The sequence below is a fragment of the Oncorhynchus masou genome, chromosome 24, assembly GCF_036934945.1.
Source record: "Oncorhynchus masou masou isolate Uvic2021 chromosome 24, UVic_Omas_1.1, whole genome shotgun sequence".
NCBI classification, from domain to species: Eukaryota; Metazoa; Chordata; class Actinopteri; order Salmoniformes; family Salmonidae; genus Oncorhynchus; species Oncorhynchus masou.
Window position 1 is genome coordinate 43,500,134 of NC_088235.1, and position 15,058 is coordinate 43,515,191.

Consider the following 15,058-nt stretch of genomic DNA (forward strand, 5'->3'; position numbering starts at 1 on the left):
CATAAATAAGATGTCAACAATGTGTTTCCTTGACACTTTATTGGCTAGAAAGATGAGGGTATAGAAATGAACTGCCTTTACTCTCGAAGGGGCTTTTAATCTCCTCTTTCAGGTCTCATCTCATCTGGAGGGCCCCGTCGGGCCCCTGGAGGCCCCTGGGTCTGCCTGCCATGCGCTACTATCTGCCCCCGGCCCTGGCACCCTCTTTAGGCTACCACAGGTGGGGTGGCGGGTGGGTATCCACCCTGGCAAGCATTTGTTTATCATACCCACTTGTTGTGGGCACAATACTTGAACTAACTTGTATTGAGGGAACAGTGTGAATCTGTGCAAAGCCTTTTCCCAAAGCCCTTTTGAAGGCGGAGGTCCATTGAGTCGGTGGAGGAGAGGGGATTAAGCAGCTCGGCAGTGGCGCATTTCCGAGAGGGCTGATTAGCTCGACGCTCATTGTTAAATCGAGCAAAGGAAGGCCCTAGAGGAGAGAAAGGATCCAAATAGGTGAGCCGAGGAGGCCGAGGGGGCCCAGGAATGAAACAGCCAGCAGGAAGCCACTGGCGAGCCCCCGGCAAAGGAAGGCAACACCACCAAGTTTTCCCAACAGTTTTTGTCCCAACTCACCACTCACTCCTAAGGAGGGGCAGCGTGAAAAAGGAGATTAGCATACAAAATTAGAGGCGGGGTGGTTGATTTTTAAAGATTTTTAAGGGCGACTTGTTTTGCTTCTTCGTGTTTCCCCCCCATCATGCACTCTGTCTGGACAAAGTTAATTAAACTAGTATTAAACTGTAAAGAAAGTTCTGAGTTCCAGGGCGTTAGGAGAGGCTCTTAGAGGATTAGACGGACGAGGGGCAGAAAGAAAGGGGAGGTATTTGTCAAGGCGAAAGGCGTGAAGGAAGGAAGAGTATAATGAAAAGTTTTCTCTTGTTGTTACTTTAGCCCGAGGGTTATCGGATCCCCAAGTGAACAATAAAAATAGCCTCAGGTTGTGTTGTACCACTGCTGAACATTGGTGTTTTATATGTCACACGGCGGGAATATAGGAAAGAATCGTGCATTCGATATCAACACTTCTGAAATGAATTCAACACTTCTGAAATGAATGGATGTAAAATGTGAAACGGGTGATTGGCATGCTCAATAAATTCATATAATAGGGGAGTTGTAGATTATACTTCTTTAATTACAAACGTTTTATAGAAAATAACAACAACCATGAAAGCAACTATGAATAAATCAAAAACTAAGGAAAAAACTGTGCAATAAATAAACAATATACCGAACAAAGTGCTTAATTTTATTTACAATTAAATACATCCTCAAGGTAAGGCTGGGCTGGGGAGAGCAGGGCAGGGCAGGGCAGGGCAGGGCAGGGCAGGGCAGGGCAGGGCAGGGCAGGGAAGGGCAGGGCAGGGCAGGGAAGGGCAGGGCAGGGCAAGGGATTGGACGAGAGGAATGCACCCCAAAGTCTCTTCTTGTTTTTCAAACCTATAATCTGAATATCTGTTGTGATACATGCTTGAACAAACTACTGGGATGCTTCGTTCTCAGGCACTGTCACATGTAGAGAGAGCTTGGTCATGATGACAGGAAGGAATGTTTGATAAACTGACCAATCGGAAATGGCGTAGCTCATTGGTGGTACTTATGACAATAAATAAGATGTTGTTGAGGTTTACCGTTGACGGATCATTAAGGAAGAGTTGTTCAAGATATCAGGTATGAAAGAGATTATTGAGTGTGGCCGTATGTAAGATGCTTTAAATGCCCAATGACTTATAATAATATATATAATTGGGGGAAAAAGTTTTTTTAAATCATTTGAAATATATGTATAGCCTTTATACCATCAGTTCTACACAACTAATAGTTTCACTCTATTTTTTCTCATGTAGTTTTATCAACATGTTTTTTTACACACATTTTCTACCCCACTATTAAACATTTGATTGGGATAACAACAATACTTGACTTATTCAATAAATTATTTTCAAATGAAGTCTTTTGAATACAAGCAGAAAGCTTGTTGTAAAAAACATTTGAGAGGGTCTGTGAAAATCATCTTGTGAGAAGACAAGGCGTATGGCAGTGATGATGATGGTGAGGAAGATGGATGCAGCTCAGTGCTTCTTCCTCAGCCTCAGGTTCTTCTTACGGCTCCCAGCACTCTCGTTCTTCCCCCTCTGCCCCCCCTTCTTCACACAGAAGTACTTGGTCACCGTCTTACGGCACTGCTCACACTTCACCGCACAGCACCAGTGGAACTTACAATTGCAACTCGACACCAACTCCGCCTTCCTTTCCTCCACGGCTAACCCGCACTCCCCACACAGCCTCTTGCAGCTCCGCTTCTCCCACTTGTTTAGGTTCTTGCCCTTCTTCAGGCATTCTCTGCCCTCCGTGCCAGGCAGACCCAGAGTACGGTTCTCCAAACAGTAATCTGGGGAGTCCTCTAGGTGGACCAGTTCTTTACGAGAGAAGGAGCTGAAAGTCTCTGCGATGGCCCCTCGACTGGCTGCACTGTTCCCGGCTCCCCGGAGCAGGTCCACCTTGAATTAATAAATGAATTAACGTTATGTGAAGTGCCTTTAAAGTGCCTATAAACAATATTGTTTAATATAAACAATAAATAATATATACCTTCAGGGCTCGGTGGTACTTCTCCTTCAAGTAGTTTCCCACCTCCCGGAACTCTGGTAGCTGTAACCAGCAGGTCTGTGTGGTGCAGGACCCGGAGACGCCATGGCACTTACATGTCTTCTGCATGGTTCCTTTCACCGCCTGGGAGGGCGAGGAGAGGGGAGGAGTGGAGGGAGAGGAGAGGAGTGGAGGGAGGGAGGGAGACTTTGGTTAAGCTTTATTCTACAGTCTGATTCACCTGGAAAATGGTAATTATAATAACCTGAACATTACATAAAGTAAATACTCTGTCAACTCCAGAAATAATCTATTGTTGCCATATAATTATTATGTAGAATTTGTTCTTAACTGACTTGCCTAGTTAAATAAAGGTTAAATAAAATAAATGTAAGCACTAGGCAAATACCAACTGAAGCAGGAGTATAGAAAAATAAATCATTAAAGAGACTTATTTTTAAAGCACAACTGAACACACTGATTCAGCATGTTTCTCTGTTGCTCATCACTGTAAGAAACAATATTTCAGTCTTGGGTTGTGGTTCGATGTGCCAGTTACTGATGTTTTTGTCGCCCATGAGATGCCATAGGAACAAAGCCAGTATTACTTTCTCAAAATAGTCCGAATGAATCTAAGATAACTTGCACAATTTTACATCTAGCTAAGGTATTTGGTGCAGTATTTCTCAAGTAAAAAAACTGTGCAACCTGTTGTCTTATGTGAACATGTCTGTCTCACTGTATCTGTGTTCTGCGGTAGGATTGGATAGAGTGCAATCACTGCAGCTGTGTATCACTTGTTAGTGGGAAAGTAAGCATTGTGAAATGAAAGCCCAGCCCTCAAGTAAGTCATGACGAACTCATTTACAAAACTTTGCTTCTAACTAATATCGTTTTCTATCAGAGAAGTTGTTTATTGCCTTCAGTTGCGCTTTAAAGCAGCAACATGCAGATGAGAAGTTCATTTATTTGGTTTCAGGAAATCAGTTTTGTATGTGTGTGTGGCTGAGCATGGTTTTGTTTCAAAGAATCAGTTGTGTAATGTGAAGACCATTGGCTCTTGATTGATGTGTTGTCAAATGAACCCATTGTACGCTCAAGCCTTCCCACTTGACAAAAAGAGGATGAATTCACTGAGGGGAGAAAGGATAGGTTCAAGGTTCATGCTCAAGTTTTTGTCAGCTTTTGTGATCCCCCTCAATATTTCCTGACTTCACCCCGACACATATGTTAACAGATGTCGGTTCAAAAGGAACGTTTCTTTACGGGGAGGGGAAGAGCTTCCTCGCGAGGTGAGGGCCAAATCAAAGTTTCACATCGAGACACTGACTGTGTCCCTCCTGGAGTGAGAGGAGTATTTATTTAGCAAGGCCATTGTCAACATGTTTTCTGCCATGAGAAGAACCAATGAAGAGACTATGGGGAGTCTATTGAGTGTCAAAATGAAGAAGGGGTGAGTTTTTCTTTTTTTCTCTGGTATTTTTTTTGTTACAATGATGCTCCAGGTGCCATGGGGTTCGGAGGGGCAGCGAGGGCCCAACAGGAGGGCTCCTAGGCGGGATAAACAAAGACCACTCCATTCTCTCGCCTGTGGTCCTTCATCCCTGACTATGGACTCCTCAGGGGCCACACAAAGACCAACAGAATAAATGTTGGATGCTTATTGCAAGAATGAAACTAAAAACGTATTTAAAGAGAGCAGACAGGCATAATACTGGCCCCCGTCTGCAGTGTGTGGAACCATGGGATACTCTAATTAAGAAGTAGCACCAGTGATCCTGAGATCTTGCAACTCAAGTCTTGTCATAATAAAGGACATTCAGTAACTGGTAAATAGGCCCTTCTGGTACAGCGAACACACTGTGGTTATTGGAGGACGAGTGGCACCTCACTTATGGGGACGTGAAAGGGGACGCTTGGGTGGTACGTTTGCTGTAAGCTGTAATTCTCACTGGGCAGGTTGAGAAATAAAAAAATGATTCAAAAGGTACTTTACATTGAGCAGTCGGTCGGTTGGGGGGCCGAGTGGGAAACGCAAATATCAGACAGGCCATCTGGCCCTCCAGCTTGAACTACAAGAGCTCCCCCCTATGGCAATCTCACTGATTTAATCTCAAAGTGATCTGGAGTTCAGAACACCCTGAAAGCCAAGCTCTATATCTATCTGGAATTGTGATAGTATGTCACTATATCATCAACGTTTTGTACAGTGCCGAGGGATAGCTCACCCCTTGCAGCACCAATGTGTTGCCTAGCACTCGCCTGCCGATTTGCACCAGAATGGTCGTCACACAGCAGATCGCCACACAGCAACTATCAATCTGGAAAGCTGAGGAGTACAGTATTTCCTTGTGTGTCCTTATTCACAGATGTTTTAGGGGACGTATGGGTACTGTTTTTATGGATGCCTTACTGTATGTGTCACAGTCAGGGAACATAGAGAATATAGTAAATAATGGTAAGAGTAAAAAGTACAATATAAAGTAAATAGTGTACCTTGCGTCCAGCCTCGTTGTTGTGGAGGTTCATGGCGGCCCGTGCGTCCTGGCCTGTCTCCAGCGCGTCAACAAACTGCTTGGAGATGGCCTCACCAAACCCCACGTTGTCACTGCAGCCCCCCACTGCCAGCCTGTACCCCCTGTAAACATAACCCAACCATCAGTTCACCGCAGCAGCCCCCCTCCCTCCTACCCACTGGGGACACAAGCAGGGGTTTGTCTGTACGAGAGGGTGGCTCATCATTTGTGACGGAAATACGTGGAAGGGAATTATTTCCGAAGTACTTGAAAAGATCATTTAAATGTTGTTTTGCCTACAACACATGACTACAACACAGTATGTACATCAGCTGTTTCATCTATGCATGTCTTGCAATGATCTGTGTGTGGATTTTTTAAAATCTTCTCTTACCCCGCTGTCCATTCCTGGTGTCATCACAGCCACAGTTGTCAAAGTCCCCCAGACTGCAGTTCCTTGTCAGAGTGTACATGACTCCTGCTGAACTGATGGCATGGACAAACGCTGTTTCCCTGTTAGCTGTGGAAAAAACAGATGATATATTATTATATTATAGTAGCAATGATTACTGAACTGATGTCAAGGACAAGCGCTGTCGCTCTGTTTGCTTTGGGTGAGAGAGACATTTTAAAATGCACTCAGGAATGCCTTCTGTACTCAGGAATGCCTTCCTCTGAATAGGTCATTCCTCTCCTCTAGCCTGTGACCCTAACCCTTATCTTTAGAGTGGGGCTTCTATTTCAACACCTCTCACTCCACAGTATCCTTTATCTCCTATCTCTCCTGGTAATTAACACATTGCCTCTAATTGCCATTAGGGTGCCATGTTTTCACAAGGCCCCTGAGCAGGGTCCCGTCGATGGGAGGCTCAGTAGGATGTTGTGAATTGGATTAGTAGTGTTTGTTTTGGCCAGTGTGACCGTGGGGTTGCTGTTGTATTGGGTGAGGGAACCGTAGTGGCCGTGGGGTTGCTGTAACAATCCTTTTGACTGATGAATCTCCTGACTAAACAAACAAACAAACAAACGCCATCTCACTTTCTAGAAAGAGTTCTTCCTCCTTGACCTGGATGGGCCTATCTGTGACTTAAAGCCGGTCTGTTATTAAAGGGCAAATCAAATTATTCCCTAGTCAGCATATAGTGCACTACTTTTGACCATATAGTGCCCTAGATTTGGTCTGGTCAACAATAGTGCACTATATGGAAAATAGTGTCCTTTAGGCAGAAAAAGATGGAGTCATTTGGGCAGCACAACAGAAGTTCCCAAATTCTCCAAACTTTCTAATTGAGATTCCAAAATTCCAAAGTGGAATTCAGAATTCCAATGGAGCCTGGGTCATTGGCTCTTACCGCTGCGGAGGCTTCTGTGTGTGGACAGCTGCAGGGCTCTCTCAGGGCAGTTCCATCGGTCCCAGGCAAACTGGTATTTGCACTCCTCGATGCCGCTCTGCGCCCCGGCTGCTACGCTGCTGGAGTAAATCAGGTAAGCCTGGAGGAACACAGATGAGTATATCATCATGGCATATGTGATGGTACAATATACTAAAAACTGAATAGGTTCAATCATGAAAAGCAACTAATTCTAGAGGCATTTAGTTCTATAACCCCAAAATTCCTAGTGTATTAACTGAGTTTTTGTTGTAACAATATGAAAAGCAACTAATTCTAGAGGCATTTAGTTCTATAACCCCAAAATTCCTAGTGTATTAACTGAGTTTTTGTTGTAACAATACTAATAAACATTAGCTTCGGTTAGCAACAGAAATTGACCAAAAAAGTCTTAATACAATATTAATTCAACTTTTTGAACATGATTCACAACCCCTGAGTGAGTTAAGAATCCCAAGCCCTATTCTCTACATGTTCACCATGTCCACTTGGCTGGTTCGCCTAGCTCTCTGGTCCTTGTTGAGACTGTGTGAATGATATGTCTCAAGTGGCCTGTTGAGAGACTGAGCCACCACCTCTCTGCTTCTCACTGGGGTCTGGTGGGATAATGATGACCACCCACCACAGCACAGCACATGCCAGCACCGCCTTTCCTGCCTCTACTGCCTCTGGTTTATTCCTACTCAACACAGAGCAATCTCTACTGTCTTTCCTGCCTCGAATTTAGATCAACAACCAACGGACCTCTACTGCCTCCATTGTCTCTATACCACAGGTGGCTGGTGGCACCTTAATTGGGGAGGAGAGCTTATAGTAATGGCTGGAACAAAATGAAGGGAACGGTATACCATTCCAGTCACTCCATTCCAGACATTATTATGAGCTCTCATCCCTTCACCAACAGCCTCTTGTGCGATACACACTCAATCCTGGGACCTCTTGTGCCTCTACTGCCTCCATTGCCTCACATGGGTAAAATTGGAATTGGAATTTCAGTTAACTTCCTAAATTGACTGAAAAATAAATGAAATTGACCAAAACCCTTTCCAGGTCCTCTCCTGCCACTGCCTCTATACACACTGAACCCAATAACTCTCCACCTCTACTACCAAAACCCATGGACATTCAAAGCTTCTTAGCCTCAGTAAGGTCAAGTGCATTAGATACAAATAAGGAGTGAACCCAAAAGGCCAGCATAACCCTGTGAAGTTATACTCTTGCTGTTGTTATAACAAATAAATGATGAAAATGCATATGTATATGAACCATCAACTCTCATTGTGGAGAAAATTAGATGCTGTCTGTAGATAGAAATAGAGAGGGAGAAAGAGAGTAACGTAAGGCAATAATGTCTTCGAAGTGAGGTTTTGTAAGAGATCCTCACAGGGTGGTTTTTGCTCTCTTTTTAGGGAGGGAAGGAGGGAAGGGAAGGGGGATCTGGGCAGAAGATCAAAAGAATGTTGGCTTACCTTAGGTCCAGTCATCAGGAAATTATTCACTGACCTGGAAGAGGAGACAGCTTATTAACTCTGGGAATTAAGTGTCCTTCAGCAAGGGCAGGAATTCCACAGCTCCCTCACTTAACATCTCTCATTAGGTATCTTTAATAGCATTGAATAATATGGTACTAAAGCATCATTATCTATTTTAAATAACGCAGTACTAAAACATATAATAACATGGTTCTAAACCATATCATTCCTATAAATCCTTGTCTCCCAAATGAATTAAACCCTGGCCTGCTGATCAATAACCATGGCATTAAAGTGACATTTTTGGGTAGGTTATATCCAAAAGACCTAAACAAAAACAAAAAAATCCTCAGTAAAATAGACTGAGATGAAAGTAGATGAATGAGTAATAAACATTACAAGAATTACAGGACAATATTGAATTATCATTATTTAATACTTTTCCATCCGTAGATTCTCATAAAGGAAAATCAAAAAGCCTAATTGGTAAACCATTTGGTAAACCATTTTCAAACTTAAACTAACTTTTTTATTTGATTAGTAAATAGAAAAACCTTTCATCATCAAAATCATTGAATTATTTCTCTATTCCAAAAAGCCTATGTACAATACTTAATTAACAACCTTCCTATCATATCCATTGCTTTGGATGGATGAGGCAATAACAAAGAGTCCAAAATAGTTTAAACTCACCAGCTGAAGCAGGACCTTGTCATGTGAGTCATCAAAATAAAGATATAGTAACAGACCTCCAAATGCATGAACATCCTGACAGAAGAGATGAGAGAGGATAGAGGGATGGCATGCACATTCAGCAGCTCTCTAAATGAGGATAGATGATATAGTGAGAGCTACTACCCTACATACATCCACAACCCCAATCAACACTGGCTGTATATGCTAAGATACTCATGTGGGACTCGCTAGAGGGGGGCTCTGAAATGGACCCACTCTCATCCCAACAAGAGATTATCTACTTAATTAAAGATTTTCCCCGTTTTACTCCCTCGACCAATCAGAAGGAGCGCACCGAGGAGAGATTGAAATGATCAAAAGGGCACCCTGGGACTCGCGCAGACAAATAGCAACCAGGGAAGAGTCGGCCCGAACTCTCTCTCCATGCCCGCGGCCTTCTGAAGGATTCAGGATAAAGTGAATTAATATTAAATCGGCTGAAATCGACTCATCTGGCGGAGTTTGCACCCTGAAAAGTTAATTTACTCACCATCTTGAAAGAGTTTGATACAGCGGCCGGTAACTGATAGGCTAACAGTACTGGTAGTATCTTCTTAGAACAAACACGAGATGTTATTTGGATACTGTGGGAGTTCTTGAGAGGTGTGTTTTTTATGAAGTTATTAACCTGGTTTTACAAATGCCACGTCCGATTAAGTCAACGTTCGTCCATCTAAAAAGACGCATAGGCTATGACTAATTAACAGCCTAATGTTTGAAATTCAGTGTTGAAGTATGTATATAATTTGACATTTTCCAGATGCACACAGTTTCCCCAAAGATAATTTACAACCTCTGATTTAAAATATAAACCTACTACAACGAATTTTAATTGGCTTAACCTGAACTAAATTTACAAGAGAGAGCAGTATTATAAATAGGCCCACAACGTCAGATAGACTAAACACTGCTCAATATACGAATAGGCTAACCTAATCAATTCACTAACAAATTTCCAAACAACAAATTCACTAACATTTCCATCTCTATATGATCCATATTAATTAGGTATCGAACGTATTAACGTTGATTGTTTTGGTAGTGGTTAGGCCTGTTAAAAACATCCCTTTAAACAATGAAGGCATTTTATTCGAAAATTAGTTTTTAAAAAGATGCCATTAATTTGCCTAATACTGTTTATTTAAAATAAAATAAAATTGCCCAGTGAACATTTATAGAATTTCAAGAAATGTTAAGGTAGTGTAAAGACATGTTAATACATTTTGATTTTTGAAAAGTTTGATGCATTGATCAAAAGATAAGAATAGGTTTAGAGCAAAATCTAGTAACTGCACTCTCATCATGTATCCTAAACGTTTGCAGAATGAAGTTGCCAATTAAAGCCGTTGCGCATTATTGGCAACGTCCTTCTTCAAAATGATGACATTAGCCCTACATAAGAAGGCCAACAGTTGCATTGTAGCCTACTGAAGTCAGCGAATTAATCGGTCACTTAATTCAGGCCTTTGAAAATTTCATTGAATCGCCTGCTGTTGTAATATACAGGCCTAATATGACGTGAAAACTTCATGTCAATTTCAGGTTAACATTTCACCGAAGTGCTGCTCGAGCTTGTGAGAATCGGATACACGTTTTACCTAACAAAACCAAGCGCATTTCCATTGAATGCGATGACATTTTGAGATACCAGAAAATAAAAAAGGTGAGAGGATCCAAAGATTAAGGACTCTAGCCATTGATCAAATTGGCATTTGCATCACTAATCCAGACGGTCGCTATCTAACTTCTCATGTGGGGTTATTGTCCCCAACTAACCCCTCGTCTGACCCTTTAAAACCATACAGATCCCTGCTCCTTTGACGTCCGCGCATTTTCTTATATGCAAATTAGGATTAGGGGAAAGTGATTTGGAAAGTTCACTCGTGGGATGTTTTTGGATTAAGTTTTTAAACGGGTTCACTGATCAATCAACAAAAATAGCAAACATAGTTTCGGATTTATTTAGGTAGGCATATATTACTAAATTTAGGCCTATATGCGGATATATATTTTTATGTTCAATTGAGTAATTTCTTCGTATAGGCCATCATAGTCATCTAATTGTTTCATCGGCTTTGGTTATGATGACTACAGGCTATTTTAGTTAATTCATTTCTTTTTAATGTATTTATTTTCTATTGTTTAAAAAAATCTAAATAAGTTATATTTAAATGTAAGCCTATAGGACTAGTCTATTGGCCTACACTTAAAAAATAAAATGCATGATTGTTTTAGGCCTAAACAGGCGGTGCAGCTACAAGCGCCCGGGCCGTCTACAAATCGGTGAGCAAGTGCCTTTTCAGTTGAGTCATTTTGCTGACTGATTATCTGTGTGTGGCCTATATAAGCCTAGTCCATGAGCCAGACCCACGCACCAAACGGAACATTTTGAGATTTGATAATGTTACAATCTAAAGTAAGGTAGCCTAATCTAATTTAAGAAAATAAGCATTATGTGAAACTATTAAATGTATGATGCCTATTCTATTTGAATGCAGTATTTCACGGTCAAGTAGCATATAAGATTGAAAACAAACTCTAAAGCAGTTGATTTCATTGTGACTATGACCTCATATCACACCCCGATAGCTTTCCAATGTGTGATGAGCAGTCCAACACACCAGACATGAATGAGTCCATGGGCCAGAACGCCATATTTCATATATTTGTCCACTTTGGGTGGTAAAGTCTAATGATGATTTTCATTAAGGTCTATGCATGTCTGTGGGTTATATTATGGTAAGATACCCACGAATCGGAGGTACCTAAATGAGGGTATCCCTGCATGTTATGACTCCTATGCAGTTAGTTGGGCCAACAGGAGTAAGGCTATGAAATGTAAGTTTGTATTATCAGGTGACAATCTTCTCAAACTAAGGAAATTTGATATGTTATTAACTTCATAATACAACACATACATTCGGGCTCCCGAGTGGCGCAGCGGTCTAAGGCACGGCATCTCAGTGCTAGTGGCGTCACTACAGATTCTGATTCGATTCCAGGCTGTATCACAACCGGCCGTGATTGGGAGTGCTGCCCACAATTGGCCCAGCTTCGTCCAAGTTAGGGTTTGGCCGGAGTAGGCCGTCATTGTAAATAAGAATTTGTTCTTAACTGACTTGCCAAGTTAAATAAATACTGTGGGTATCATAAGTATTCATACCCTTGGATTTTTTCAAAATGTTTTTCTTTACAAAGTGGGACTGAAATCTATTTAATAGTGGTTTCTCTTTGTCATTGATCTACACAAAATACTCCATAATGTCAAAGTGAAAAGAAAGTTCTACAAATGTTTAAAAATGTATACAAATCAAATAACTCAAATATAGTCATTGCAATAGTGTTCACCCCCTTTGTTTAGGCATGCCTAAATTAGTTCAGGAGTAAAGTGTGTCTTAACAAATCACATAATTAGCAACATGGATTCACTCTGTGTGAAATAATAGGGATTGACATGATTTTTGAATGACTAACCCTTCAAATCAAATCACATATTATTGGTCATATATGCAAATCTGGCAGATATTATTGTGGGTGCAGCGAAATGCTTGTGTTCCTAGCTCCATCAGTGCAGTAGTATCTAACAATTCACAACAATATACACAATTCTCAAAGTAAAAGAATGGAATTAAGAAACATATAAATATTAGGACGAGCAATGTCGGTGTGGCATTGACTAGAATACAGTATATACATATGAAATTAGTAAAACAGTATGTAAACATTATTAAAGTGACCAGTGATTCCATGTCTATGTACATAGGGCAGCAGCCTCTAAGTTGCAGGGTTGAGTAACTGGGTGAGATAGCCATCTTCTATCTTCTGTCCTCCTGTTATGTTCCCTGGGGTCTGTGTTGTGGTTTTGTTTGTATGTTTGTGTTTCAGGATGGCTTCCTGAAATTCCCCCAAGCAGCTGATTGGTCGGTCCCATTGCTAATTGGAGCTGACCCCGCCCCCTCGTCAGGATACAGCTGTATCCATTACAGACTCCTTCTCCAGCTATAAAAGTCAGTGTTCCTTTGTAAGAGAGAGAGCTGAGGGTTATATCATATGTTGGTTGTTTCTCAGAGGGAGATGGTTAGTGTGTCGGTTGTTAAGTGAGATTTCGTGTGTCCTGTGTTGGTTTTTGCTGAGAGAGGTTTTTGTTATGTACTTTGTAGCCGCTGCTTCTGAGGTATGTGTGTCCCCATAGGAGGCAGTGTTTTTGATTATTGAAATTGTTTACTTACGTTTGTATTCTGTTTTTGTTCCCAGGGGGGCACCTAGGGAACGCGGGCATACATAACCCGTAGTATTTACTGTCTATACACACTAGGTAAGACCTGGGCGACCACCCCCTGTATTTTGGTTAGTGCACCAGGTGGTGCTAAGTTAGGTAAGTAGTGGGTAGGTAGTTAAGGTAGGAGAGGGTAGGTTAGGTAAGTAGTGGGTAGGCGGGTAAGGTAGGAGAGGGTAGGTTAGGTAAGTAGTGGGTAGGCGGGTAAGGTAGGAGAGGGTAGGTTAGGTAAGTAGTGGGTAGGTAGTTAAGGTAGGAGAGGGGGCTTTTGCTTTGGTTCTGTTCAGCCCCTTTTCCCCAAATTTACCATGTGAAGGAATAAATTCCCAGTAAATGGTCAATTATCTGCTTTTGTCATCCTTACTCGCACGTACAGTCCCATACCTCTTTCACTCTATGGGAAGGTGAGTTGTAGCAGGGTGTTGCGTTCCCTCTTCCTAGAGGTGTGCGTAACACCTCCATAGGTACATACAGTGCATTCGGAAAGTGTTCAGACACCTTGACTATTTCCACATTTTGTTACATTACAGCCTTCTAAAATGGATTCGTTACAGCCTTATTCTAACATTTATTCCATTGTTTTTTCCATCAAGTTACACAATAACCCATAATGATGACTCAAACAGGTTTTTAACATTTTTGCAAATGTATAAAACATTTCAAAGAAATCACATTTACATAAGTATTCAGACTCTTTACTCAGTACTTTTTGAAGCACCTTTAGCAGTGATTACAGTTTTGAGTCTTCTTGGGTAAGACACTACAAGCTTTGCACACCTGTATTTGGGGAGTTTCTCCCATTATTCTCTGCAGAGCCTCTCAAGCTCTGTCAGGTTGGATGGGGAATGTTGCTGCACAGCTACAGTATTTTCAGGTCTCTCCAGAGATGCTCTGGCGGGGCCACTCAAGGATATTCAGAGACTTGTCCCGAAGCCACTCCTGCGTTGTCGTGGCTGTGCTTAGGGTCATTGTCCTGTTACTTTGCTACATTAATCTTTCCCTCGATCCTGACTAGTCTCAGAGTCCCTGCTGCTGAAAAACATCCCCACAGCATGATACTGCCACCACCATGCTTCACCGTAGGGATGGTGCCAGGTTTCCTCCAGATGTGCTGCTTGGCATTCAGGCCAAAGAGTTCAGTCTTGTTTAGGTGGCTTTTGGCAAACTCCAAGCGGGCTGTCATGTGCCTTTTACTGAGAAGTGCCTTCAGTCTGGCTACTCTACCATAAAGTCCTGATTGGTGGAGTGCTGCAGAGATGGTTGTCCTTCTGGAAAGTACTCACAACTCCACAGAGGAACTCTGGAGCGCTGTCAGAGGTACAATTGAGTTCTTGGTCAGCTCCATGACCAAGGCACTTCTCCCCCGATTGCTCCGATTGGCTGGGCGGCCTGCTCTATGAAGTCTTGGTGGTTCCAATCTTCTTCCATTTAAGAATTATGGAGGCCACTGTTCTTGGGGACCTTCAATATTGCAGAAATGTTTTGGTACCCTTCCCTAGATCTGTGCATCGACACAATCCTGTCTCGGAGCTCTACGGACAGTGTGCAAAGCTGTCATTAAGGCAAAGGGTGGCTATTTGAAGAATATAAAATATATTTAGATTTAACACCTTTTTTGATTACTATGTGATTCCATACGTGTTATTTCATAGTTTTGATGTCTTCACTATTATTCTACAATGTAAAAAATAAAAAACCCTTGAATGAGTAGGTGTTTGGAAACTTTTGACGAGTAGTGTATGTGCACAGAATTTGAGAGAAATAAGATTTTTGTGTGTATAGAAAATATGGGATCTTTATTTCAGCTCATGAAACATGGGACCAAGACTTTACATGCTGCGTTTATATTTTTGTTCAGTTACTCCACAATAATGACTGTGAAAAGAATTCAAATATACAGAACAAAAATATAAATGCAAAGCCTTATGTTTGGGGCAAATCCAACACAACATATCACTGAGTATTTTCAAGCAAGGTGCAGGCTGCATCATAGTATGGGTATGCTTGACATTGCAAAGACTGGGAAGTTTTTCA

The 15,058-nt window shown here is 41.8% G+C and overlaps 1 protein-coding gene across 1 annotated transcript; it reads right to left on the reverse strand.

Moving 5' to 3' along the window:
• Nucleotides 1-2,117: 2,117 nt before the first annotated feature.
• On the reverse strand, nt 2,118-8,780 carry LOC135511612 (protein Wnt-8b-like). Its single transcript, XM_064933097.1, is given in 8 exon segments — nt 2,118-2,546; nt 2,638-2,778; nt 5,131-5,252; nt 5,255-5,272; nt 5,545-5,670; nt 6,503-6,641; nt 8,011-8,044; nt 8,707-8,780. Coding segments are annotated over 8 exon segments (1,083 nt in total).
• Nucleotides 8,781-15,058: the final 6,278 nt, after the last annotated feature.